The sequence below is a fragment of the Sturnira hondurensis genome, unplaced genomic scaffold (genome assembly GCF_014824575.4).
Source record: "Sturnira hondurensis isolate 20B ecotype Veracruz unplaced genomic scaffold, ASM1482457v3 Scaffold0022215, whole genome shotgun sequence".
Lineage (NCBI taxonomy): Eukaryota > Metazoa > Chordata > Mammalia > Chiroptera > Phyllostomidae > Sturnira > Sturnira hondurensis.
The window spans coordinates 7,687,760-7,714,966 of record NW_028094846.1 but is presented as its reverse complement, the minus strand read 5'-3'; the positions used below and the strand labels follow the sequence as shown (position 1 = coordinate 7,714,966).

The following is a 27,207-nucleotide window of genomic DNA, read 5'->3' as shown; positions in this document are numbered from 1 at the left end:
TTTTGTTGTTGTTGTTGTTTTTATCTACCCTGTTCGTTCTACTTTCAATTGGGCCGAGATGGACTTGGCCCACACCCAAAAATAGTCTCTTACTCCTTTTCCATTTGTAAGGAGCACTGAGAAACTTCAGTTTGTCTCATTTCCTTCCAGCCCCGTTGTAGCTACTGGGGTCTCTAAAGTTAAAGGATCAACATTTTTTTGATGGGGTGCTACTCTGTCAATTATAGCCTCCCCCAAGTCATCTTTGTATTGGTTACAACTGATAACATTTATAACGGAAATGAAACAAAGAAGTTGCAAATGAAAGTTCTGGTCTCCTGCTTTGCTGTTCGTATCTACTTCTCAATCTACCTGTACCTATATAACTAGTGTTTTCTTTAACTATTTCTGCAAAGTTAGTGCTGGGTAATACACAGTGCATTTATCCCAGCAGCGGCTTATCCAATGTGAAAATCCCGAGAGTGGTTAAAAAGACAAGAATGTGACCACCTACAGCCCACAAAATAACTGGGGATGGATTTGCATCTAGAAAGACCCCCCCTCCCCACCCTGCTCTGAGTAGGGCCTGTTAGGGTGTGTGCCTGCGCGTGCCCTTCCGGAGCCAGCAGGATGCTGGTGAGGAAAGAGGGACGATTTTGCATAGCAAAGACCGAATTTTTAAAATGCCCTGCAGGTGGTTGGCAGCCAACAGTGAGCTCCTCCCGAAGGACGTGAAGGGGAGGAAGGCTAGAGCTCGGGCAACCTGCCGGGGGCTGACCTGATTCCCTAGAATCTTCGGCTCCCTTCCTCTTTCCTCTCCGTGTCCTTCCTTCCCATTTCCCCCTCTTCTACCCCCCCCCCCTTTTCCCTTCCCCAGATAAGCAGCTGGGAGAAACAAAGAACGAGGGCGGGCTGGCCAGGCTTCAGCGCTTGAGCCCTGCGCACTGCAAGCGGCATCTCGTTCTGGGGACCAGGGCATCTCCCACCGCACGTCCCCTCCCCAGTCGCCCCCGCCCCCCGCGCGCGCCCGCTCGCTCCCTCCCTGCTCGCTTCCTCCCCCACCTTCGCGGCGCTGGGAGGAAGGCGCCGGGGCTCAAGATGGCTTTAGCCGGGCTCTGCGCCCTGCTCGCCTGCTGTTGGGGGCCGGCGGCGGTGCTGGCCACGGCCGCCGGCGACGGGGATCCCTCCAAGGAGCTGGAGTGCAAGCTCAAGAGCATCACGGTGTCGGCGCTGCCCTTCCTGCGCGAGAACGACCTGAGCATCATGCACAGCCCCTCGGCCTCCGAGCCCAAGCTGCTCTTCTCGGTGCGCAACGACTTCCCGGGCGAAATGGTCGTGGTGGACGACCTGGAGAACACGGAGCTGCCCTACTTCGTGCTGGGTGAGTCCCGGGGGAGGTTGAGGGGCCCGAGCCGCTGGCCGGCGCCCCCACCCCCCACCTCGGCTCGCTCTACACACCCACTGGCCGGCGACCTCCCCTCCCCCACTCCAACCTCTGTGGATCCGCCCCATTCCAGGCCCACACCCACTTGCAGGCTAGCGCCTCAGTGCACCTGACTTCTCCCCACGTCCTACCTGGGTGCCGGGCCCTCAGCCTCCTTCAGCTGCTCTGACTCGAAGGAGCAGTTCGCCGGAGCCTCTCTGAAATCCTTCCCAGCCCTGACCTCCCTGCTTTCATTCCGGAGCGCGCGGACTGCACTTCTGGTCTACCATCAGCTCAGCTCCCATAAGCCCTTCTCCCTACTCCCTGGCCACATGCTCAGTTCTTCGCTGCACAGCCCTGAACACCCGCCGCCGCCCACAGCGTGTCCTGGGGGAGGAGGAGGAAACAGGTAGCCCCTCGCCACCTTGCCACGCGTGTGCAGGACACAGAGCACTGGCTGAGAGCTCTTTACTGAGAATCACTGCCCAGGGGACTGACACTCTCTCTGGCCTTCTTGCCTCAGAATACCCAGGTTTCCTGTACCCCGGGTGTCCCTCCTGGCAAGTCCCACCTTCCTACCTACATGTGTAGCGGCCCCTCATTCAGCTGCCTCCACATCTCCTCTGTCACCTCCCGATGCCCTGGGTAAAGAACTCATCAGGCGGACGGACCCTATCAGTAAGGGCATCCTCTTTGTTCTTGAGGACACGGGAGGCAGGCCCAGGCATTCCTGCACACCTGGCCAACCCGGGCAAGAGGCTCTTCCTCCCTATGTGTGTTTGTCTGTTTATATAGCTCTCTTGGTAGCCTTAATGTTCTTAGGCCACCAAACTCCTTCAGGTCCTGGAAACCCGACCTCTCTTCTAACCACCCCCTCTTCTTCATAACCAAGCTGCAAAGATGCTGTGGGCCTGTCCCAGCCCCTTGCAAAGCCCCACAGGTTCAGGTGACCTCGTTAACCCCAGTTCCCCTCACTTTTCCCTGTGGGGTACACCCACCGTGCAGTCCGTTTCTTTAGGGATGCTGTAAATCGTTCTTATTTTGCCCAGGAGGGAATTCAGAGATAATCACAAGTAAGACTCTAGACTCAAGAAAAAATAATGCAGACAGTAGCTAGGAGCCTGTCCGAGCTACTTGATGTCCTACAACCTAGAGCTCACTTTGCAGGAATCTGGCTTCCTGGTGGCCCTAGGTAGCTCAGAGCCTCAAGCAGAATGGTACCCAACCTCTCCTCATGCACAACAGAGATCTTCACTCCGAAATCATTAAGAAGTGGGTGAGTAGACCCCTACTGCCCACCTCCATGGCAAAGCAATTTCTGCAGTTGCCTGGCCTTTGGAAAGCTGGTTTATAGTTCCATTAAGCCCAACCCACACCCTTGATGGCATGATTTATTTTTGCGTTAAAAACATACTAATAACATGATAAGAAATGGGAGGCTGACTGAGGATGGCGCCGTTGTAGATATGCTGGTTTTTCAGTGGATGAAAATTCCGTGTCGAAGCCCTGCTGATACGCAAGTACAATCTGTTCATCACAGTCCATGAGAACGAGGTTAGGGAATTATGTGTTTGCAAAGAACCTGCTTGGGGAACCACATGTACTGTTTACTGTGCTGAAGAGGGACATGAGTGGTACATGAAAAAGGGAAGATTAGACTAGCACGAGCTCACATTCCACTTCCTTTTTTTTTTGCAGAATCCCAAAGTGAGGGCCTGGAGCCACGATGGGCCTCCTAGGATCCAGTGGGCACAGCCAAAGCCCACATGTTAAAGAATGGGTTTCCTGCACCTCCGTGCAAAGCTGCCCACTGCAGCACCCTGCTGGAGTTGCTATGGTAACCTCCTGCAACTTGGCATTTACACACAGGAACAGACTTGCTCTCTCACTTCAGGGCCAGATGCACTTGCTAAATGCATTGATTGTCCACGGCTCTCCCAGTCAGTGGGGTGGGTTCAGACCCAGAGATGAGCTAGTACCTGTTCCTTCTGGTCCAGCATCCTCAGGGGGAGTTGGCGTGCACCTCAGCTCGGTGGTGGAGCAGAGCTGGGCAGAAAGGCAGAGGAGTCCAAGTTCATGGAGGGTAGACTCAAGTGTAGTTGCTTTTGAAGGTAACTTTTGTGGTCCTGGATTCTGCCACTTGTAGCCAGTCGTAAAGGCTGTGGTGACTTAGCTCTGGACCTTTGGTTACTCTTATTTCTGGAACCTAGTTTGCCCGAGGTGCAGCCCAACCTCCAGAGGCCACCTCAGCCATCCCTGTGTCATTTTGACTTGTAGGATTGCCCTCAGGGGCAGTGGAACGGATAGCAGGATCTCCTGTTGAGTTAAGGTTCGCCAGTCGGGGTGCCTTAGGCCTCTGTGACTTCCGGGTGTGTTTTGTCTGGCTATGTAGTGCTAAAATGTTTGGATTTTGAATCTACTGGGTCAAGACAGGCCGCCGTTAGGAGGCCGTACTTCCCTCAAACCCTGAGTGGACCGTGGCCCAGCCTCTTCTTTAGGGCACTTACCTGGTAGCCCTAAGTAACCTACGCCTCTGTTTCCGAAGTGTAAAACTCTACAGCGTCATGAGATAACTGGAATTTCTCACTTAAGGTACTTAAGTATGTAAACCTATGACCCTCTCTGGACAGTGGAAAAAGTTTGTCAAATTGATCTGTTAAGATTTTGTATGTCGACCACAGTTTTGCACCCCAGCTTTGAAAACAGCAGAGGTTCTTGTTTCTGGAGCTGCCTTTGACTGGGGGACAACAGGGTCACCCGGAGTGGCTTCCACAGTCGAGCATGGTGTTCTGTGTGGGGACACAACATAGGACATTTATCCGTCTCATCATGAAAGGGATGGGTGCTCCTCCGTTCCAGCCCCAACTGCTGGGCTGCTGCGGGTGTCACGCTTCGTGGAGATGGCTGTTCCTCTCTGGCCTCCGAGTTCAGCTTCAGCTGCCATGGTTTTGATGGAGGAAGGTACTCCCGAAGATAAATCAGCCGGCCCGAGGAGCTGTAGTGAGCTCCCGAGTGGAGCCAGGCGCTGTTTCGAGTGTCCAGAACAGTCCCGCAGGCCAGGGCGGTGGTTGAAAGAACAGTCTTGGAAGGTGGATCTGGTGGCAAGTGCAGGCTTTGTGTGTATTCCAACACGGGGGAAAGTGGGGACCGGGGAACTCAAGTAACTTAGGGTCGTGGGGAGCTGACAGCTGATGGCTCCTTGGCTCCATGGCTCCGACTCGGGTGGAGGGCTTTCTCTTTGTTACTGTGTGTGTACGCCTTCAATAAAAAAAATCTGGTCTTGCTCTGGGTTGGATCAGCGGAGCCCTGGCAGTGGTTAGAACAGGGCAGCTGCACTCGCCTAGTTTGTATAGAGGACGGCTTTGGGGTGCCATGGAAGTCCCTTTCCCACGTCCTTGCCCACTGAGTGTCTTTTCACACAGCCCCTTCGTGCAGAAGGGGCTGGACTCCATCGGGAAATATTTACCTCAGTTGGTATCCTTCCCTAGGCAGAACTGGGGAATTCTTATTTGACTTTAGTTTTCCAGGTTTGGGTAGCCATGTTCCAAGGCTGCCCACAGTCTCGATGAGCAAGGCGGGCTACCTGTGGATGGGGTTGACATGTCCCACACTCTTCTTAGAAGGGCCCCACTGAATGCCAGCTGGGAATCTGGGGAGCACGCGCCACAGGCAAAGGGAGCTGCCCCGAAGCTGCTGTGGTTCTAGCTCCTTCCCCAAGGCCACTGACTTTTGAACTGGGGGGTCTTGTGCTTGGTATCCACTGTCAGAGCCCAGCACGCCACCCATCCTCCCCCAGTAACAGCTCCTGAGTGTGGTGGTTGGTTTCAAATGTGACATCGGACATGGTTTTCTTTGCTGGTGAGCTTCTGCCTAGCAGGGAGCGTCCGTAACTTCCCCCCATACACACATCTCTCCCTCTCCCCCTTGGAAAAGAAACTTTAAAATGTGTTACTTTTTCATCTTTTGCTCTCAGCTAGAGCTGCCTAGGTTAACAGGAAACAGATTTGTATAGCGTGCCAGCCCCATCCAAGACATGGAGGATGAATGGTAGCAATCTGCAGATAGGGTCTTCGGCATGTAAATAACTCATCTGAGCAGAAGGCACTAATTCATAGTGTTATTATTTTACTGTTTCTCTACAGAAATGTAGATTTTATACATCAAAGGGGTTTTGAATGTGGGAGTGATGAATCTCACAGCCCTTCAGATGATCTTCCAGATATACTGGTGTGGCTTAAATTCCAGACATCGGAGTTTTTCAAGGAAAAATAAAATACAGCCTTAATTTCTTGATTCATCTTTGGAGGGAAGATTGAGGTCTTGTTTTATAGAACTCACTCCTTCCATCTTTCTTCCCTCCCTCCCTTCCTCCCTCCTTCCTTCCTTCCTTCCTTCCTTCCTTCCTTCCTTCCTTCCTTCCTTCCTTCCTTCCTCTTCTTAAGAATGTAATTAAACCCATCTCAGATTAAGGCCAGTTCACAACAACAGAACTGGGCACCTTTTTCAGGAGGAAAATGCCAAGTCTTTATTTCTTTCCTTTTATAACAAGTTCAAATATATGCACACCAGATGACAGAAAAATCTCTGTATTGAGCAGGTTAATCTCCCAGGACAAGTGAAGTCCGATGGTAATTACTCATATACTACAATTTGGCATCTGTCACCATGTTTTTATTGCAAATATGGAATAGTCATTATTTTTTTAATCACAGACAATTTAAAACTTGGAGGGAAAAGACAAAGTGCCTCTATTGACTCCCTAGGTTTCCAAGGAACAACATTTTGAAAAAGTAACTTGTTGCCAGCGGTGATCTAAATTGACACGACAACTTTGGTGAAACCATCTGGCACTGTAAATAAAATGGAAATGCCTTATGACCCAGCAATTCCACTGCTGGGTGTTTATTACACCAGAGTTCTTACAGGTATGCACAGGGGTGTGTGGACCAGCACTGTGGGCCGTGGCGAAGCCTGGAAGCAGCCCGATGCCCACTGACAGGAGGCGGGACACGTGTCCGATGTTCCAGTCACCCAGTGGCCTCTTCCAGCCGAGAAAATGAATGAGCTGCAGCCACAGGTGCCAACACGGAGACGTCACACACCTGTGTCATTACATGAGAATAACTGCCAGCTGAAATACACATACAGTGCAATTTGATTCATGTAAAATTCAAAAGAACAAGATACTGTTCAAGGACATGCAAACAGGATAAAATTTGTATGAAAAGCAGGCAAGCAAGGAATGCAAAATAAGGGTGGTGGAAAGGGAAAGTGATGTGAAGGGGAAGAAGAGGGACTTCAGACGTTCTGGCAGTCACTCCATTTATTTTTGGTTTGTTTTAGAGAGAGAGAGAGGGAGGACTCGGGGAGACAGGAGGAAGAGAGAGAGACGTCAGTTTGTTGTTTCACTTTATGTATTCATTGGTTGAGTCTTGTATGTACCCTGACCGGGGATTGAACCCACGCCCTTGTACTATCAGGCAAGTTGTTCTAACCAATCAAGCTTGATTTTTGTTTTTATTTATTTTATTTTTTGGTTAAAAAATTTTTAATTTTAAAAAAACTTAATTTTTCTAAAAGATTTAGACTTGCAGAAAAATTGCAAAGATACATACCCCAAACACATTTTCTCTAATGATAAACATCATTAGTGTGATGCATTTCTTACAACTAAAGAACCATTACTGATATATTATGATTGACTAAAATCATACTTTATTCAGACTTCCTTAGTTTTTACCATATATATATATATATATATATATATATATATATATATATAGTTCCACATATATATATTATAAATATATTTGTCCCATCTAGTATGCCACATTACAGTTGTTTTATCACCTCTCCTTAGGGACTTCTCTTGGCTGTGACAATTTCTCAGACTTGTCTATGATGACATTGGCAATTTTGAGGATCCTGGTCAGTATTAAAGTCATCCTTTTTCTCCCCTTTCATCCTGTACTCTTTGAAGGACAGCATTGCGCACCGCCCATACTGAAGGAATGGGGAGCTAAAGTCCACCTTTTAAAAACATATCTACATAACTTATATTGAATTATTCCATGACAGAATCATCTTTTATTTCCCACTAATTTATTTATTTAATCATTTATTCATGGCATATAGACTCACAGATATTTATTGTGTACTTTAGGTTATAATCTAATACTACTTGATTGGTTTTTATTGCTCCAAGTATTCCAGCTTTGGTTGACGGGAGCTCTTTCGGTTGACTCCTGTGGCCCTCTGACATGCCCTCATCAGTGTGGCTTTGTGGGTTTTGAGCATTTTGCGACTTTCCGTCTGCCCCAGGCTCGTTTTGTGTATGGCCCGCCCAGGTCCCAGAAGCAGCTGTTTCCCCAAAGAGCCCTGATTCTGTTCTTTGAAGGATGGGATCAGAAACAGATCCAGGATGGGGGGAGGGGCAGATTGCTAGGCTCTGTCAACTGAGAATGAGGACACACATGCATGCATGTACACTGACTCATACACATATATCTATAAACATTCCCACACATAACCGTCTTGTATATAGTAAGCTAAGCAGGAGTCCGTACTTAGGTTCTCCAGCTCTAATCTCTTGTGCGATCATCATTGTCTGGTTTATTATTTAATCTACGGACCATGCTGGCCTCCTGTTCTTGCTCAGTTCACTCCAACAGTGAGAAGTTTGGTCCCCACCGTCATCTTCCATCTATTTGTTTCATTGCACCGTTCTGCTTCTGCAACAGTGTCAGAATCGTTTGCCCATGCCCCTGTGGGGGAAAGCTCCGTCAGTTAGAGCATCAGTCTTGTGTGCAATCCCGTGCCATTTAACGGCCGGGATATGTTTTGGGAAATGTGTCGTTAGGCAGTGTCGTCCTTGTGTGAACATCCTGGAGCGGACTTCTGCAAACCTAGGTGGTCTAGCCTACGAAACTCCTAGGCTGTGTGGTAGAACTTGTTGCCCTGAAGGGAGGAAAAATAATTTCACCTCTACCCTTCTGGGTTCTTGACTGAGACCTCCCTGTAATAACAGGTTATTTAAAGAGGAGAAAAAAAAGGTTAATAACATGTATATCTCCTATCAGCAGTATTTTTGAGATCCATTCATACCATTATGCTACTATTTATACCTATTCATGTGCTGACCTATACTGTTTTATTTATTGAAGCTCTGTAATATATTTAGTATTTGGTAGGGCTAGTCATTCTTAGCGACTATTTTTTTCAGAGTTCTCCTAGCCATTTTTTTAAACTTTCAAAGAAGCCTGTCTAATTTTAAAAACAAATCAATGAACACAGTGTCCCCCTAAGAATAACAAAAACTAGTGGTATTTTGTTTCAAGTTCTGTTAAAATTTTAAATTAATTAAGAAAGAATCAAATCCTTATGATGTTGAGTTTTTCTGTTTAAGAAGCTGGTTTGTTTGTATTTGTCCAGTCTTTCAGCCTGTCCTTTAACAGAGGTTTTGTAAAGATTTTATTTATTTATCTTTAGAGGGAGAGGGAAGGAGAGAGGGAGAGAGATATTAATGTATGGTTGCCTCTCATGTGCCCGCTGCTGGGAATTGGCCTGCAACCCAGGCATGTGCCCTGACTGGGAATCGAACCATGATCCTTTGGTTCGTAGGCCTGCATTCAGTCCACTGAGCTACACCAGCCAGGGCCTTAATAGAGTTTTAAAGTTATTTTTTCCTCATATAGTGCTTGTATATTTCTTGCTAGACTTGCTTCTAGCAAAGGGTATTTTATTGTTTTGTGCTTTTGTAAAAGGAATATATTCTTTTTATCCATATATTCTAAATGAATACAGTTTGTGTATACGAAAGTTATTAATGTTTGTGTATAAATTTTCAACCTCACTATCTCACTGAGCTCTCTAGCTATAGGTGTGTTTCAGCTGGTGTTCCTGGGCATTTTAGCTGTATAGGCATCACGTGCAAACACTGATCATTTCATATCCTCCTCTCAAGGTTTTGCACTTCTAATTTTTTCTCTTGTCTAATTATACTGGCAGTAACTCCAGTCCCATGTCAAATAAGGATGTGATCATGTAAATTCTTGTCTTTCCCTGATTTTAATGGTAATAACCCTGCTGTCTTGACATTATGATAATGGGTTTTGGGTTAAATAGACAAAAATTATCATGTTAATGAAGAATTCATTGGATTTTTTTCTTACCCAAAATTGTTAAACATATTTTCAGTATTATAATCATATATTTTTTCATTTTTAGATTTATTAAAAGGATGAATTATATAAGTAGATTTTTTATTTTTATTTTTTATAGAATTTTAAAATTTCTTTTCAGAGGGGAAGGGAGGGAGAAAGAGAGGGAGAGAAGCATCAACCTGTGGTTGTCTCTCACGTGCCCTCTCCTGGGGACCTGGCCCGCAACCCAGGCATGTGCCCTGGTTGGGGATCAGTCTGGCAGCCCTTTGGTTCGCACAGGCCTGCACTCAATCCTTTGAGCCACACCAGCCAGGGCGATAAGTAGATTTTTTAATATTGAACTTTGCATTCCTGCAATAACCCTCAGTTGGTAAATGGTGACTTATTTTTAAATATGTTGTTGGACTCTATTTTATTATTAAGGATATTTTATATCAATACTTCTAAGTAAGGTTAGCCAGATTTTCTTTGTGTATATCTTTGTCAGAATTTGATATTAATTTTACATTTACTTCTTAAAAATAATTTTCCAGTTTTCATTCTTTGCTCCAAAACGATTTCAACAGCTCCAAAATTATCTATAGAGCTATAATCTCAGCCACCGTGCTACCCAGCATGGTGCCGGAATGGCTGAGTTAAGAACTGGTTCCTTTGCTAGTAAATAATGAGCCACTAAATCAGACAGGATAATAGAAATTCTTTCTAGAAGAAATGGTCTATGTTGAGATTAAAGGATAGTGGGATTGAGTTGGTAAGCATCAGGGTTCTGAGTCTGGGGGATAAATTATGAGCTCTAGCCTAAGGAAGCAGAGAGCGGAAGGTATAAAAACCAAATTGGGCCAAAGGCTGTAGAGAAATACTCAAGCTTGTACACTTTGCATGAGACCTTGCATCATACTCTGCCTAAAACATTGAGACTGTCAGGCATAATTTCCCTATACCCTCAACCCACAGACTTGTGGTCCTACCTCCAAATTCATTTTTACCTTTTCATCTCCACATGCAAATATTCTAAAAAATTCAATGATCTATTTTAAACCCAATATATTCAAAATAGTATTATTTCAATATACAGTGGTACCTCAGTACTCATTGTTAATTTGTCCTGGAACTCCTGACGAGGGCCAAAACTAACAAGTAACCAGGGATGAAGCCATTTTCTCTCGTGGGGCTGCGTCGTGATTCAGGCAAGTTCTAGCAAGTGCGACGAGTCCCGAGCAAGCGCCAGATGCTGAAACATTTTTTTTTTCTCGTCAAAATGCGATGAGGAGAGGGTTGGATGAACTCTGAAGCCAGCGAGTACCGAGGAATGACGATATCATCAATATGCAATTGTTAATGAGACATTTGACATTCTCTTTTGTTCTAAACCTTCTAAATCCAGTGTGTCTTTTGCACTCGGGGCACCTCTCAGTGGCACCAGCCACATTTCAAGTGCTCAATGGCCGCCTGTGGCTGTCTGGTGGCTACTGTGTTGGACAGCACAGGGAAGTAGCTGTGAAGAAATATCCCGATGCACAGAAGCTACAGCTAATAACTCAATAGCTGAAACTCACTCATGGCAGCTTGCCTAGCTTTTTGAAGCCAAGGTCAGTGCCTTTTAGAGAGGAGGGGCTCAAAGTCGAGTTCTTTCTCTTTTTTGAATTGAATGTCCATACTTGTTTTATGTAGATATTGTCAAAATGCCTTATTTTAGCAATGCATTATTTTGTTAGTCACGAAACATAAAACACTCCATACATTGTGCTTCGTTTCTCAGAAATGAGAGCAGTTTTAAGAATGTGTTTTTATAAGATTTGCCAAATTGTTTTTTGTTGCACAATAGCTTCTTCTTCTTCCTTTTTTTTTTTTTTTTTGGCCATTACTTTTTGAGTAGCTGTTAAGGCCTGGTTGTGATAAAGAGAAATAAGAAAGAAATAGTATAAAGAGAAATAAAAAGACACAAGCCTGTCTTCATAGACCAAGAATTCTGCCTCTTCTGGGACCTCACTATACCTATCATTTCTCGCTTTTGGATCTTCAGCCTTTCCTTCCACTTCTTTTTCCTGTTTCTTTCCCTTCAGCCTATAGACATGTTCCTGTTTCTCCTGTCTTAAAAAAGTGATTCACTTCCCCATGTACTCACTTAGCCAGCGCCGTATCTCTCCCCATTTGCAGTGGCTTTCGACTTTTTTTGGGCTTCTTTGCACTGAGGTTGCCTTTGACCTCCAAATGTTAAGGTCAAGGGACACTCTTCTCTTCTCATCTTAACAGCCCACTGTTGCATTTGCCACTGCTGATCTTCCTTGAAATCATCTCTTCCTTTTCTTGGGTAATACTCAGCCTTTTCAAAGGTAAGAAGGTACCTTGTAAAACTAAAAGAAGCCTGGCGTGGCCGGGGCATAAAAATAGACAGAGTCCTTCCCAAATCTGCCGTGGCACCTTCAAAAGCCTCTTTATCCCCTACCTAATGACACCATATTGACTCGTAGGGCCTGCTGAAGAATGCTCAGGATTCTCAAAAGGTGTGAAGGGTACACCAGGATGTGGCTCCTATTTCTCTAGCCCCATCTCAAATTAACCTTGTATTAGTTGGATTTTTTTTTATTGCAGGTAAGAGACAACTTAACTGGAACCGATGTAAATGATGAAGGGGATCCATAGACTCAGGGCGATGAGAAGGGTCGCCCGTGTCAGAGCTCCAGCTGTGTGTCTCTGTGGTCCTTGTGGCTTTGGCCTCCTCTGGGTGTGGCCCGCATGCTCAGAAAGGTAGTTCCAGGCATCAGGTCCACATGGCAAGTGTCCAGAGGAAGAGTCAGGATGCTTTCTGAGAGCTCTCTCATAGGAGGGAAAAGGGTGCTCCCTCCCAGCAGCCCCCTGCAGGCCACTCCTTATGGTTCTTTGTTGTGAGTTGACTTAGGGCAGCCCATCATCACAAGACCAATTGCTCTGTGTATTGAGAGAGAGAGAGAGAGAGAGAGAGAGAAAGAGAGAGGCAGGGAGTGGTCAGCTTCTAGGAATCAGGGTTCAATCCTGGAGCCGAGGTCCCCCTCCCAGACCACAGCGGGAGAGGGAGGGTGAGGAGGAAGCCTTCTGCAACTCCCTTCCACTCCACGCTTCAGGAAGTGGTGACCTGTTCACTCTTTCTTTTATTGTTTCCCCGAAATCCTTTCAATCTTCCATATGCTGAATGTTTTGGTACAACCTCTCCTTCTGAGGGTCCTTGGCCCTTCTTTTGTGTTCTCACAGCGACCCATGCACACCCCCGGGGAATACTCTGTAATGTAAGTGTGAGCTGCTTCTCCATCTGCCTGTGCCAGGAGACGGAAAGGCTCCTTAGAAGCAGGCAATTCCTTAGTCCTCCCAGTGCCCGCAGCTCCCAGCACGGTACTCCTCGTGCCGCATGGAGTGCGCACCTCGTGAACGCACGCTGAGTTTGGCTCCACTGAACTCCCCAGGCTGACACCTGAGCAGCCTTCAGGGCTCGCCCAGCGGGTCCCAAGCATTTCCCAGATCTTCCTGCGGCTGCATGAGACCATTTCTAGAAGCTCTTTGAGGTGAAAACTCTTTCTCATAATATTATGTCTTCATAGTTACTCGTTGTTTTTAATCCGGCTTTATTTAGGCATGTCCTAGTGAACTACTACAGATTATTAGTGTACTAAGTATTGCGTGCTTGTCTTTTTAGTCATCGAAGTGACAAAGTGGGGACTGCACAGGCAGTCTTTGTGCCATAAAGTCGAAGTGTGATTGTTCGAGTTAGGGTCCGAACTCTGCTTTTGTCTTATACCACAGTTCTTGCTTGAAATAACAACTTGAAAGAACAAGTAAACTACAGGGTGGGGCCGAAGCAGGTTTACAGTTGTGACTACAGGAAACACAGAGTTTCTTCTTGTATTATTATTATCTAATTATTGTTATTTTCCATCTGAATACCTGTGAACCTACTTTTGCCCCGCGCTGTGTATTTATTCAGACCTGGGTATTTGGCCGACGTGTTTTTGAAAACGAACATCGCGAGCTTGGGAAACAGTTGACGGTGTTTGTCGCGGATGATAAACTCTGAGCTTTCGAGAGAAAAAAATGGAGTATTATTAAAAACTTGTAAACGCCACAGCGAGCGCGACAGCTTCCCGGTGCTTGTAGATGTTTCTTGTGAGACCAGCAAGGCCATTAACGAGGGAGAGTTGTTGCCATTGCATAGTGAAATGTGCCGCCATTTGGAACATCTGCGTAAGCCCGTGAGACGGTATTTTCAAGAGGCCCAGTGCGTGTTGTTTCAAAGCCGTGCTTCAGCGAAACAGCACGTTGGCATTTCAGACGGATCATGAAGAGTGTGCAGAATGTTCAGTGGACGGTTTCTGTCGCCACATGGCCGCTCACTTTTAAGAAAGTAACGCTTGCTGAGTTTTGGTGTAGTATCAAAGATGAGCCACACTTTTTTGAAATGGCTCTTAAAATTCTCCTCTCTCTCATCACTTCAGCTCTGGGGGAGAGACAGGATTTTCTTCGTCCACAGTCACATGTCGCCACTCTGTATTCGGTGCAGTGGCGGAGGTGAGAAGCCTCCTGTCGTTTCTTAAGCTGGACATTTAAGCTGCAAAAAATATATATAAAAAAAGACATGTTACTCTTTGCGTTCTTTTTAATCATAAAAATATTGTTTCTTTTCATAAGCTATATGGTTCCTATGAACATACAGTGGGTTTCTTACAGGTTTCAAATAAATTAAGGAATATGTAAACCATTTTTCAGTTCTGGCTTTGAATGTGGTAAACATTGACAGATGTAGCCCACATGAACCAAAGCTACTGTACTTTTTTCAGTAATTTTTCAGAAGGCAATGGGTTGCTGAGACCAAGAAGTTTGAGAACCCCTGACCCAGGGTGTGTGGCCCCTCAGTTGGGGACAGACCCTATATTCCAGAAGGAATGAACTGTCTTTCACGTGAACATTGGTGTCCTTGGTTTATATTTTTGTTACAACACTCCCAGCACTGACATTAGTTGGTATTCCTGCTTTTTTTCTGGCCCAGAGATTTTCAGCCTTTCTCATGTCATGGCACACACAAACTAATTACCAGAATTCTGTGGCTCAGCAAAACATGTCCTTTCTGCCAGTCTGACAAACATAGGTATAATTTTGATTCATTCACCCTGGGCAGCTATTGTTGTGTTGGCTGTTGTCATTTTTTTAAATTTGACAATCTAAGGGAAGAGTGGCAGTGCCCCTGACTAAACGGTTAAGTGTTGCATGTTTGTTTTTTTAAAGATTTTATTTATTTATTTTAGAGAGGGGAAGGGAGGGGGGAAAGAGAGAGAGAGAAAATCTGTGCGTGGTTGCCTCTGATGCACCCCTTGTTGGACACCTGGCCTGCAACCCAGGCAAGTGCCTTGACTGGGAATTGAACTGGTGACCCTTTGGTTTGTAGACCAGTGCTCAATCCACTGAGCTACACCAGCCAGAATGGGTATTGCATGTTTTAAAAATCCTTGTGGTGCACCTGGTGAAAATCACTGTTCTGACCAATGAGCTTCATACTGGTGCATATCTGGTAGTCAGTACTTGATGAATAAACAAGAAAAAAACTGAATGAATGAATGAATGGATGGATGAATGAATGTTCCTGGTCTCCTCCTTCTACTCCAGCTCTGTTACTATTAACTGAGTTTTAATCGATATCCTGTGGTTCCTTCGGAAGACAGGGCTTTATACACATACACAAACATCTACACACTCTCTCACACAAGCTACGTGATAACTTTTATCAATTATAAGTGCAGTGTTTAGCCCCGCCCCTTCACCCATGTGGGGAATGTCTAGAAGTCAGGGAAGAAATGTGATTGATTAGAACCAGAGACATGGAAATAAAGAACAAACTGACAGTGACCAGAAGGGAGAGGGGAGGGTCAAGTCAAGGAACATGTATAAAAGACCCGTGTTCATGGACAATGAGGGGGAGGATTGAATGTGGGAGATGGGGGGTGCGTAGGGCAGGGGAGAGTAATGGGGGACAAGCGGAAATGATTGTAATTGAAGAACAATAAAAAAAAGAATCTCCAAAACATGGTGCCTAAAGGTACTTTTGGAGGTGCTTTTTCTAAGTCACTTTCTTCAGGATTTCGGATATACTGAAAGCCTGAAAGGCACACCGTCATCATTTCTTAACAGTCATAGGGGACACTGACTGAAACGCTGTGGCATTTAAAGCAACTTTGGCTTATTCCTCAGGGGTCTTCAGATTAAAGGCAAGGGGGCGGTCATTGTTCTAAGCCACTTGGAAGGGCTGGAGCTGCTTTAGACAGAGTCTGAACCAAGGCATTTTTATCTGCATTTACCACCGGAGGAACGGAGCTGAAAGTTGATTTTTCTCAGGTTGCAGGATAAAGGAACCTAGAGAACAGTCTGGGTTTCTTAAACCTCAGTCCCAGACTATGCGGTCCTGGGGACGGGCACTTGCAGACTCAGATTCGAGGGTTTAAGGCACTCGTTCATGGCAGATCTCTGTCTCCCTGGAGTAAATTCCATGTCTTCTTGTGGCTGGAGGTGATGGGTGTAGGGACTGTGGCTTCTACCGGATCCCGCCGGTTGGCTCATTTGCAGCACGCCAGTGGGCTGTGGTTTATCTACTGAGGAATTCTTCCCTAACGTGTGTTTGTGGGAAGGAGCTGGAATCCCATCATACTCTGTATGGATGTCTTGTATGGAATGAGGATGGAACTAATAACTTGTCTAAGCATCTGGAAACTTTGACGCCTCCAAATTGGAGCAGACTGCCCCTCAACCATGGGGGCCGTTCCCCAGTGGGTTAAGCCAGTTCACAGATAACACCAAACCATTGGGCTCCACTATCAACTCCTGATTCATTTTGGTCTCAGCCTTACGCACTATTCATATTTAGTCCAGTAATCTGGCGTAGAGAGCACATTCTGGGATTTCTCATGAGCTCATCAGCTACAAGTTACAGGCTGTGCAAATATGTAATAACCATAATTTCCATGGGGACTTGGTAAAGTTCTAGTAAAACCTAAAGGCAAAGAAAGTTGATATTTCTTTTACCTGTGAGTCCTTGTTTAATGTCAGCCTTGCCCAATGAATGATAGCTTATTATTCTGAAATAATGTTAGGCTTACAGAAGAATTGCTAAAATAATGCAGCAATGGCCCTGTGCCCTTTGCCCAGCTTCTCCTAATGAACTTCTTGCCCAAATGTAATGAATGGTCAAAACTAAGAAATAAGCATTGGTGGGAGAATGTTTTTAGGTGGTACTTGGGCTACACTTTATAAATATAATATTTAAATAAATAGTAGCAAATATGTGGCTTAGAAAATAATAGCCATATCAAACTCATAATTTGATTGATTTTTTTCACTAAGATTTACGTGAAGCCACAGTTGATGTCAAATAAATTTTAATTTAAATACTGTGAAAGCAACTAAAATTTTAGGTGGTGTTGGACATGGCCAAATTAAATTAATGAAGTTATTATTTGAATGAGTGATATTTGGGGATCTTAAGTAAATGTGTGATTTGGAAACGTTAAGAATTTACTTCCTTTGTCTTATTACATGAGTAGCCGCTCCCTGGGTGCCCACTTCCCGGGGTGGCTTTGCTGCTTCTGAGGGCCACTCCTGAGTGACTTGCATTCTCCATCCAGTAGGGGATGAAGGTCAGGCCTGGAGTGACTGGCGTCCCACACTGGAACATAGCAAAGGGGACTTCCCTGTAGCCCTGTCGTTACAATGCAGACGGATGATTATGGTGGTGGTGAAGGGTGTTAATGTTCTTCCTAAGACAGAACTTTGCAAACGCTTGGAAGTGCTCGCACTAGAGGGAGGTTTTCGGGGAAAATGTGAATTACCCAGGTAACGGGCTTTTCCCAGTAAAAATGCATAAACTGCTTTCGTCTCCACCGTGGAAATCTCTCTCGGCTGCCGGGCACTTTGACGTCCTCCCGGGTTCTTTGCGGAGGCGAATATTAAGAAGTCTGGAGCAGGGCGGCTACTTGAGGAGCCTAGATGGGCATGAGGGGTGCACAGCTGGCCAGGAGGACTTGTGTTTAATTTGCAAGGGGGTGTGCTGACCCCATCTGTCTGGTGAAGTGCAGCCTTCCCTCCTTTCTCAGGAGTCAGACTCACTTTAAATAATTTCGTGACTCATGAAACCCAGCCCTCCTTTTTATATTCCCCCCCTCCTTTGTCCTGGCTCAGAAAATCCTGGTTTTCCACGCATGTTCTCCTTGTCAGTGGGTGAAAGCTTGAGACGTAGGGCTGAAATTGGGGGACCGATTTCATTGTCCTTGTAGAAGCCAGGAATTTGCTAGATTAAGTAATGGCCTCCAGATAGAGCAAAAGTGTTTTTTGTTGCATGGTATGCTTTTTGATTTATTTATTTTTAACCAAAGCCTTTCTTGAGGACAGTAGACTCAATCCCCATGACTACAAGGTGCTCTTACTTTTCCCTGGTTTTTATATAAAATCCTGAATATGGAGAGCGATATGATGCGTATTTGGTCGGTAGTTGTCACCTAACTGTCTCCTGTATTTTCCTTCTGTATCTTAGTGTCTCATATCTGCCTGGCTTTCCAGATCATTCCATGTCAACTGGTATTCCAGAGTGATACCGAGTCCGGGGTGCTCTCGAATGAGGGAGAAGGAGTCTGGTTTCTAAACGTCAAGCACATGAAGGGGAGTGAGCTCAGCCTTCTACTTCTGCACTGGCTGTAATTTATGCATCAATTTTTAAAATTCTTTTATTTCTTTTCGTGGGTGGGCTTATCACGCAGTCACCAGTGGCAGTGTGAGCATGATTTAGACCCACGTGACAGCGATGACCACTGAGCCACATGCCGACCGCCTTGCTGAGAATTTGTAAATTTGCTGGTTCTGTGTAACTGTGAGTTTTATTGCCTCAGAAACAATAACTATAGAATACACATGAGCAAAGAAAGCTGCCTATGCAACCATTAGAGCTAGGGATCATGGCATGGTGGTGTGACAGTCCCCCGTGGCTTTGTTTTTTCTGGTGGACACTGATACCGTCCCCTGGAAGCATGAGGGCCATCTAGTAAATTGGCTTAGTCGCTCTTACTAACTTGGCAGGGGAAGGCTCTATCCCCTGTGCTCCGCAATGACAGTGATATGAACTAACCTGCTGGGTAACCTCATGCAGTCAAGTGAGACAGTGGAGCACACAGCTGGGCTTTGGTTTAGCCCCCAGTGAGGAAGCTGCCAGTGTGTCATTGGTGACACACTCATTGTTGGGGTTGAGTGGGCCCAGTGAATGTCAGCCCTCTTCCTTACCCAAGTTCAAAAGCAATCAACCGGCAGAGACAGGAGATAGTCGGGAGTGCCAACATTACTTTTATTACTGATAAAACCAGGCTGGGAGACATGGCTTAGATATGGCCAAAGGGCTTGCCTAACATTCTTTTTGCCCAAACATCCGGCTTCCTGGGAGGTCGACCTGACCCTACTGGACTTGTGCAGAGTTCAGAGGTCAGAGCAGTGGGTGCACTTCCGTCAGGCGTGGAGGCGCTTAAAACACAGGGCGAGGAGTCGAAGGAGCGGAGCCCTGCCAGCTCAGGTCTTTTTCCCACACTCATCACTCAGATGGGTTTCCCCTCCTCCCCCAAGGAGTTCAGGGGCAGAGCCTGGCAGTGCTAACCTAGGGATCCCGGGGAGAGCAGCTTCCCCACCACCTCCGCGCTCTCCGTGCTGGTCCCGTGCTGAGGACTCTGACTCGGTGATGTCACACAGTGCAGCTGTCCTGAGAAGTAAGTGCTGTCCTACTGAAAGGGACTGACGCTTCATAAGGGTGGTTTCCCCAGGATCACACAGCGAGAAAGGGAGTGAGTGAAGCTCATGCCTCCATCTACCTGACCGCAGAGCCTGTGCTCTTGACCGGAGCCCTGGGAAGTCTTAGGCCTTTTACATTTATCAGTGCTTCTCACTTTAGTGTGTGCCTGGACGTAGTGCCACATGTCTGTGTTTCTTTCTTTTTTTAAAAGATGCTATTTATTTTTAGAGAGAAGGAAAGGGAAGGAGAAAGAGAGGGAGAGAATTATCAAGGTGTGGTTGCCTCCTGAGCACCCTCTACTGGGGACCTGGTCTGCAACCTAGGCACGTGCTCTGACTGGGAATTGAACTGGCAACCCTTTGGTTCACAGGCCGGCACTCAATCCACTGAGCCACACCAGCCAGGGCAATGTTTCTCTGTTTCTCTGTTGCACTGTCTGCTCAGTATGGGGAACAGTCCTGGCTTAGATGAGAGAACTCTGTCAAGGAATAGGTAGTAAAGAATGGTATAGGTAGCTGATATACACATGGATACCCAGTGAATCCCCATGTGGATGAAGGACCCACACTTTACATAGGAGAATATCGGGCCACACTCTTCTCAAAATGTGCTTTATGTGTGAGCCGACCTTTCCGGGCAAAGGACATTAGCCTTGTTTCCCGTGAAATGGTGCTTAGGAGATTCTTTCGTTCACTGTGTCCATCCATAAAACACTTACAAGGTGTCTAGTCTGTACCAGGAGGCCTGGTGCTAAATTAGGAGGATGCTTTGGTAGACAACGCTCACGTGACTTGAGACTATAAGGAGCCATCCTCCTAAAAGGAAAGGTGGTTGAAAGGCTTGTGATGTCTGCTCAGCTCTGGTGGGCTCTTGACAGGTCTGGTTTGGGCCAGCACAACTCTCATTCTGCTCGGAAACACTTTTTCACTGCATCTGACACTAAAAGAAAACACCGTTTCTTTTACGTGACTCACAATACTTCTGACACCCAACGTGTGGGTTTTTTCCCCACATGGCCCAGTTTTGTAACTGGCTAGATATCACTTGGATGTCCTGACTGCCTGGAATTAGGGCAGCCCCCTCGGGTAAAGGGCTCAGTCCTCAGGACTGCCCCCTCTTCAGATGCCAGTCGCAAATCCTGGGTTGTCACCTGTACTTCTGACCAGAACCCTGTTATCATTTTTAATAATTGCTCTAATGGCTTACAGAATTCAGGGCGACAATTATTTACACTTACCTATTTATTACAGAGGGTATGGTAAAGGAACCAGATGAACATTCGGGTGAAGAGGTGCAGACGATGAGGTGTGGAAGGGTCCCCAAGCGGAGGAGCTCTGTGCCCTTGGAGTTGTGGTGGGTTACTCTCTCGTGGGTGCGCCCACTGCCCCAGAACCTCTGCAAACCTCGTGCCTTAGGGATTTTTATGGAAGTTTCATCATGGAAGCATGATTGATTATTAGCTCAATCTCCAGACCCTGTCCCTTCCCTGGAGGATGGTGGGTAGGGCTGAAACTTCCAAGCACCTAATTATGGCTTGGTCTTCCTACTATCTAGTCCTCAGATGGGAGCCCACCAAGAGCCATCTCGTTAGAACACAAGACAATCCATCACCCAGAACGTTCCAAGAGATTCCGGAGCTGTGTGTAAGAGACTCCTCACCACTCAGGAAAATAAGAGGGTTTAGGAGCTCGGTGTCAGGAACCAGGGACGGAAACCAAATGCGTATTTCTTATTAGTCACAGCTGCCTATTGCATCGCCACGATGACAGAATCCATCATTCATTCAGTCACATGCTTAAAGTTGGCTATGAAGACACATGTTTATTTCTCAAGATTCTCCTTGACTGGGACCAAGGGTGTGTGTGGGGGGGTGCACCTTTTGAGCTCAAAATGGTGGTGGTTGGGGGTTAGTGAGATTTGGCGTATTTACAAGTATATTGTCTTCTTTCTATTCCGAGTGCAAACATCTCTCATCTATCCATGAGAAAACTTTCCTAAAGTCATAATAACCTCCAGTTCGGCCGTGAAAGTGCACAGGATGTTGATTTTAGATGGCTGAGACCGAGGACTTGTAACTTTCTCTGTTGGGAGCGTTTTCTCAGCGGGGCCCCTGGAAGGGAGACAAAGAAGAGGAGGGGACAGCTTCCCAGCTGTGTCGTACCTTCTTGCTGCTCTCTGTAGATCACTGCATTTCTGTCCACTTTGGGTCTTCTACTTGTAAGCTTAAAAGAATCATCGTTATGTGGTAAATCCTGAACACAAGGTTTCCCCCTTATTTCTAATGGACTTCCTGACTTTCAGGAACCCTGGTTATTTCCACAGTATCCAGAGTGTCCTTGCTTGAAGATCTGAAGCTTCTGTCAGGAGAGGTGCATTGGTCTTGATTTGGTTCATAGCATGTTTTTTCCTTCTAGAATGTTCTCCTTCTCTACCCCCTGAAATACCAGTCCTTCTGGAAAGATCAGCATGAGTCCCTCTCTTGGATAAAGGCCTCCTCATTTCACTTTGCAATTCCTCATCTCCTAAGTCCCACCATTCTTGTTATCTCACATTATTTCACATTACTTAACTCTTTGCTCTGGGTTTATTTGGCCTCCCAGCTAGACGGAAAGCTCACGCGTAGGAGGTACTATTTTTCTGTGCCTTCCGTTGGAGCCCTTGTCTTTGTTAGTGCCCAGAACAATGCTCTGCCTTTGGCAGATGCTCAATAAATGGTCACAGAATAAACGCAGGAGCCCTCGTCTGCTGAAGTCTGTTAAATCCTGAGCCCCGTTGATAACTCACCCCCGGAAAGGTTTTCAATGGCGTGTCCTCTTCTTCCCAGCTTTTCTGCGTGGTGAAGTGGAAAGAGCATAAACTTTGGTGTCAGAGAATCCACCGCTTATTCATTCAATGACCGCAGCCAAGTTTTACTCAAAGCCCCTGAACAGCGGCTGCCTCATCTGCATAGCAGAGATAATACTTTGCTCCTGCGAGGGCAGGAAGCCACTTTTGTGGGGAAGCTGGCACAGTGGCTGGCACCAGAAAGATGGCTCTCCTTGCTCCCCACTTGGACTCCACCCAGACTGCACCTTTGCCTCTGCCTTTGATCAGGTGCCTCCCAAGTGCCCCTTGTGTTCAGTGGTGTCCTGATTAATGAAAGCTTTCCAAGGAAGCTCAACTGGGTGCAAACAAACTCACAAAAACCTCCTCTAAATCTTGTGAAGCCTAGCTAGCTGTTGGAGCACATTAACATGACAAAGCAACCTCGGGACAGGGCGGTGTGTCCCAGTCCAGTTGGAGAGGGAGCCACGTTGGCTCAGCAAAATGACCAAGGGCTCCAAATATATCCGAACCCACAGCCTCTTCTTTCTGTGCTTCCCCTCCTCTGGCCCCTTGCCAGCAGCTGGAGATTTCTCAGTGACTCCCTCTTGGCCCCACTACCAAAAAACTGGGAAGGACCTGAGGTAGTTAATGCCGTTGGATGAACTGGTTGGAGTTGCGTGTGACTTCGGCCGGTGTGTTACCTCAACCAGCAGTTTTATTTTAAGCCTTTCTGTTCCAGGATGGGTGAGCTCCAGCATCAGCAAGCAGGGAAATTTTCTAGAGCAGGAAAATTCTCCAGTCTCAATCTGCCAGCCCTAAGGGTTGACCTTGAACATGGGATAGGCTAGGCTGGCTCAGGTAGGGCATCTCTCTTCTTCCTTGATGGCTCTGCTCCATCCTCTCCTGGGGAGAGTTGACATGGGCTGGGTTCTGGCTCTTGGTCTGGTGGCTGGTGGTGGCTGGCTAGAGAAGTGACTACTGTGTGATAGGCCCCTTCCAGCCTCTAGAGGGTTCCCTTCCCTGCCACTGGTACCCTGGAAAGTACCTCCTTTCTCCCTGGAGTGAAGTATCTGAACCTTATTCTAAACTCTGTCCTTATCATTTTCTATCCTAAGACCCGTAGATTCCCATTTTATGTTTTCCAATATAGTGGATGCTGTTTTAGTTAGCATTTCATTAGCAGACTTTCCACACTCTAAAAATCCTCATCAATCACCGCAGGCAGAGTGGCGCAGAGCAGGAGAATTAGGCTATGATGCAGGAGATCCAGGTTTAGTTTGCATGCCCGTCAAGGGTCCTCAGCATTCTGGGGACCCACCTCTGGGTGCTGGGTAACCAAGGACAGTTGACACGAGCCTGAGCCTTCACAGGCCTTGCAGGTTTGTGTCCCAGCTCTGCCTCTGGGTAACGGAGACCTTGGACAAGTGCCTTCACTTGTCTGGGTTATGTGTAGAATGATGGCACTGGAGTGGGTGGAGCTGACTCCTATTCCAGCTGTGGATTCTATGAATCTCTGCGCAGTGGACCTGCCTTGGAGGATTCACACTTGAAAGTGGTAGTTTCATACTGTCCCAGCCCTTCTTGTCTGACACCCTTGAACCCTTTTCTTTGTCTCTTAGTTCTTTCCTTCTTAGTTAATGATGTCTGTGGCTGAGAAACAGCCTGAGATGATCACCTTTGCCCTCCAATAGGAGGTGCTGCCAGAATTAGAGGTAGTGTGGTCCCCTTGGTTTCTCGTTTCTGAGTTACGTACTTCCCCCTCTCGATGGTTCCTTCTGTCTTCACTAGCCTCGGACACGCATGTGTCATTAATACCCATGTGTTTATTTCACCCAGTAATACGATTGCACAGTATTTGTGGTGTGGCTTTTTTGAATTACACCCGCAGAGACTTCTTCCTTGGGCTTTCCTGATTGTTCACACTCGTGTTGTCCAATCCTGTGGTTCTCAACTCCGGGTGAGTCCATTGCCCCTTCCCACCAAAAACACGTGGCACCCAGTGGAGACATTCTGGTTGCCACACTGAGTGACGACTGCTATAGACATCTAGGGGGTACAGGCCAGGAATGCCGCCGAACCTCTTCCAGTGCGCCCAGCGGCCCTGCAACAAAGAATGATGGAGTCCAACACGTCCCTAGTGCCGACGTGAAGAAACCCTCATATAATGATGTTAGTTCTTGAAGTGCAGAAACCAAATATGCCCATTTCCATGTGGCTAGCACGTGGTGTGGGGCCATGTAATGAAGGGGAGAGAGAGAGGCTTGATTTGTTGTTGTGTGACTGACCCCGGGTAGGTGTGCCCAGCCAGCTGGTGCGTTCAGTCACATTACAGCCCCCAGGAAGGGAGATGTGCCTAGGACCAGGGCGCGATACTTCTTGTAATCCTTGGAAGTGTCTCAACACTGTTCTGTCGGGACACTTCACCAAATGCCATGTGACTCAAGACCCCCAGGTAATCCAGTGGGGATACGTTCAAACAAGGACGCTCCACGGAAGAAAAGCCACAACCGCAGTAGTGACTCTGGGGCACGGGGCGCCTGCTGGGAGTGGGATTTCATTGGATGACAGTTTTTAGGACAGTGTCAGGCCCTCTTCATGGGCAACACAGGTGCTTTTCTTTGAGAGGCGAGGTCATTTAGTCTGGCATTTTTATTTTTGCTCTATTTTATCATTTTCGAGTGAGAACTATGCCAAAATATTCTAGAACGATGCTCATTGAACTTGAATGTGCATACAGATCACCAGGAATATATTAAATATATTAAAAGTGCAGAGTGTCTTAAAGTACTTCCGGGGTGACCACCAAAATCCCCCATTTCTAACAAGTTACAGGGGATGCTGGGCCATGGACACACTGGGAGTGACCAGGCCAGGCGGTAGAATGTTAACACTGGAAAGCATTTGAAAGGTCATGTAGCCTGTGTTTCGTAAATGATGGAAGTGAGACTGGAGCTTGAGGGCTGTCGGGGACAGAGTGTGGTGTCCAGATGTCCGCGTTCAGGCTGGTGCTCAAGCCCCCCCCATTCCAGTCTCATCGCACAGTCTTTTGCAGACCGACCGCCTGCTGTTGCTGATGCTGGGATTTCTCTCTTTAGAAACAAGTGGGCGGTGGCCTCCGTGCCTTCTGCCATAGTCCAAGTGTCATTTCCTTCAGGTCTCTGTCATTTGGAAGCTGTCAGTCACCACCGCTCATAACGCTTTCTCTGTTGCCTTCTGCCTCTAGGGAGTGAGTCTGGGGAGTTCAGGGAGCAGGGCCAGATGGGCAGAAGATGGCTGGGGACTGGTGATGGGGTGCCGGCAGGGTACGCGGGCTCCTTCTTTATTTGGTGCGCGCACGCTCACAGATGAATCCTGGAGCTTATCAAGCTGGCCCAGGGCCACTGTTGATGTGAGGAGGTGCAAAGAGTGTGATTCGAACTGGCGTTCCTCGCTGCTGAGACACAGGCGACAGAGCAAAAGCAGGGTTCTGTGGCAGCGAGTGCCCCCCCCTTCCCGCCGCTCCCTCACCCTTCTGCACATGGCTCTGCATTGGAGGCCCAGTGGGGAGGGGAGGAGAAGGGAGTCCTGTGCCGTCCTTCACTGGAGCCTCTTCCTCATTCATGTGCTGTGATGTCTTCCCTGGTGTCGAGTTGCTTTGCAGGCCTTTCTCATAAGTAACCCCTGCGTTTGGTGTTGGCCATGCCTCCCGGAATTCCCAAGGCGCTTCTCACTCCTCACTCGACAGTAATGCTTATGCCTTGTCTCGTAGGGTGCTTATTTACGGCTCAGGCTCATCTCCCTCCTGTCTCCATCCTCACCACTTCCTCTTTCCATCATTCTATGGTAGCATCCAGTGAAGGCATTTTTAAAAACTTCAGGGGAAAAAAGTCAATATTTTAAGCCATAAAAATCCATTGTTTTTCACAGACTTATTCTTTGAGGGTTGTAGCAGATATCAGACAACAGATTTTTTTCCCCCAGTTTGAATAACAGTAAGACTGGAACGCAGCCATTTGGCACTGGCCTAAAGTCACTCCTGTGGCTGGTGGGGAGTGGTCCCGCCAAGAATAGGCCCAGGCTATCTGATTGAAATTCACCCGCCTTGTGATTCTCGACTCCGGTGAGGTTGTTCCCTGCAGTATATTAGGCAGGACTCCAGGGGCGGGAGAACAGTGTTCTCTAACAAGATCAGAACCGGAAGAGCTGATTAGGCCCGTGCTCGAAGGCACAGGAGTGGGTAATGAGTGGTGAAGAGGTCAGCGAGGTGCTCCTGCTTTCCTGGCTCGAGTTTCAGAAGCAAGAAGGCACTCAGTGAAATGAAAATGTAACCCATTTAGTGTGGATGAAATGACATTCTTATGTTTGCAATCCATTAGTAATCTTCGGATTTCAGTGCTCCTTGGAAGCTCAGAGGCCAGCTGCGTACCCAGAATGATGGATTTGGTGGTGTTAGAACCATAGATTGGAATCTGGGGGTCCGCAGATCTGTGCCCTCATTTCTGCTACTGTTATCTGTAATCCATAAACCCTCTCAACCCGCAATCCCTGGGTGACGATTGTGGACACAGCCGAGTCCTAGGCACAGATGGTTTTGTCCTTCAAGCATCTGATACACAGTAGGTATTCAGGATAAGTTCTTGCGTAAATCAATGTATGAATGAATTAGTGTGCGAACTAAGGCCAAAGAGACCTGTTCCTTACCCTCACACAGCTTTCAGAAGCCTGTAGTCTGTAGCGATTTAGTCACATTCCTGGGTCTCATTTTCTCCACCTTAAAAGAAAATAAAGTAGACCTTTACAGGTCTAAGCTGTGAAGTTGTACATTCCCACCCTTTTAGGTAGGCAGAAACGCTTGACTACAAATTACCGTTAATGTGTAAGTCCTTACATTAGCTGGACTATAGATGGGACAGTGACCTTCATCTTTGTTCTGATGACATTCAGTGTGCCAGTGATATTAATCATGAGGTACTGTCCTCATTTCTTTGCCATCAGTATGCTTGGACCATCGCTAGCCTTGCCTTACCTATCACCTGTGGGCGAGAAGAGAGGCGATGATGGGGTATTTGGNTAGACCTTTA

General features: G+C 46.9%; 1 protein-coding gene across 3 annotated transcripts in view; it reads left to right on the top strand.

The window, feature by feature from the left end:
- The first annotated feature begins 632 nt into the window (after positions 1–632).
- The window catches only part of ASTN1 (astrotactin 1), a 273,650-nt gene continuing 247,075 nt past the window's right edge, over positions 633–27,207 (top strand). For all 3 annotated transcript variants that reach the window (XM_037035063.1, XM_037035064.1, XM_037035061.1), the window contains exon 1: positions 633–1,360. In XM_037035063.1, the coding sequence (XP_036890958.1) occupies positions 1,078–1,360 (283 nt within the window). In that variant the 5' untranslated portion in view covers positions 633–1,077. The remainder of the gene's footprint in view (positions 1,361–27,207) is intronic.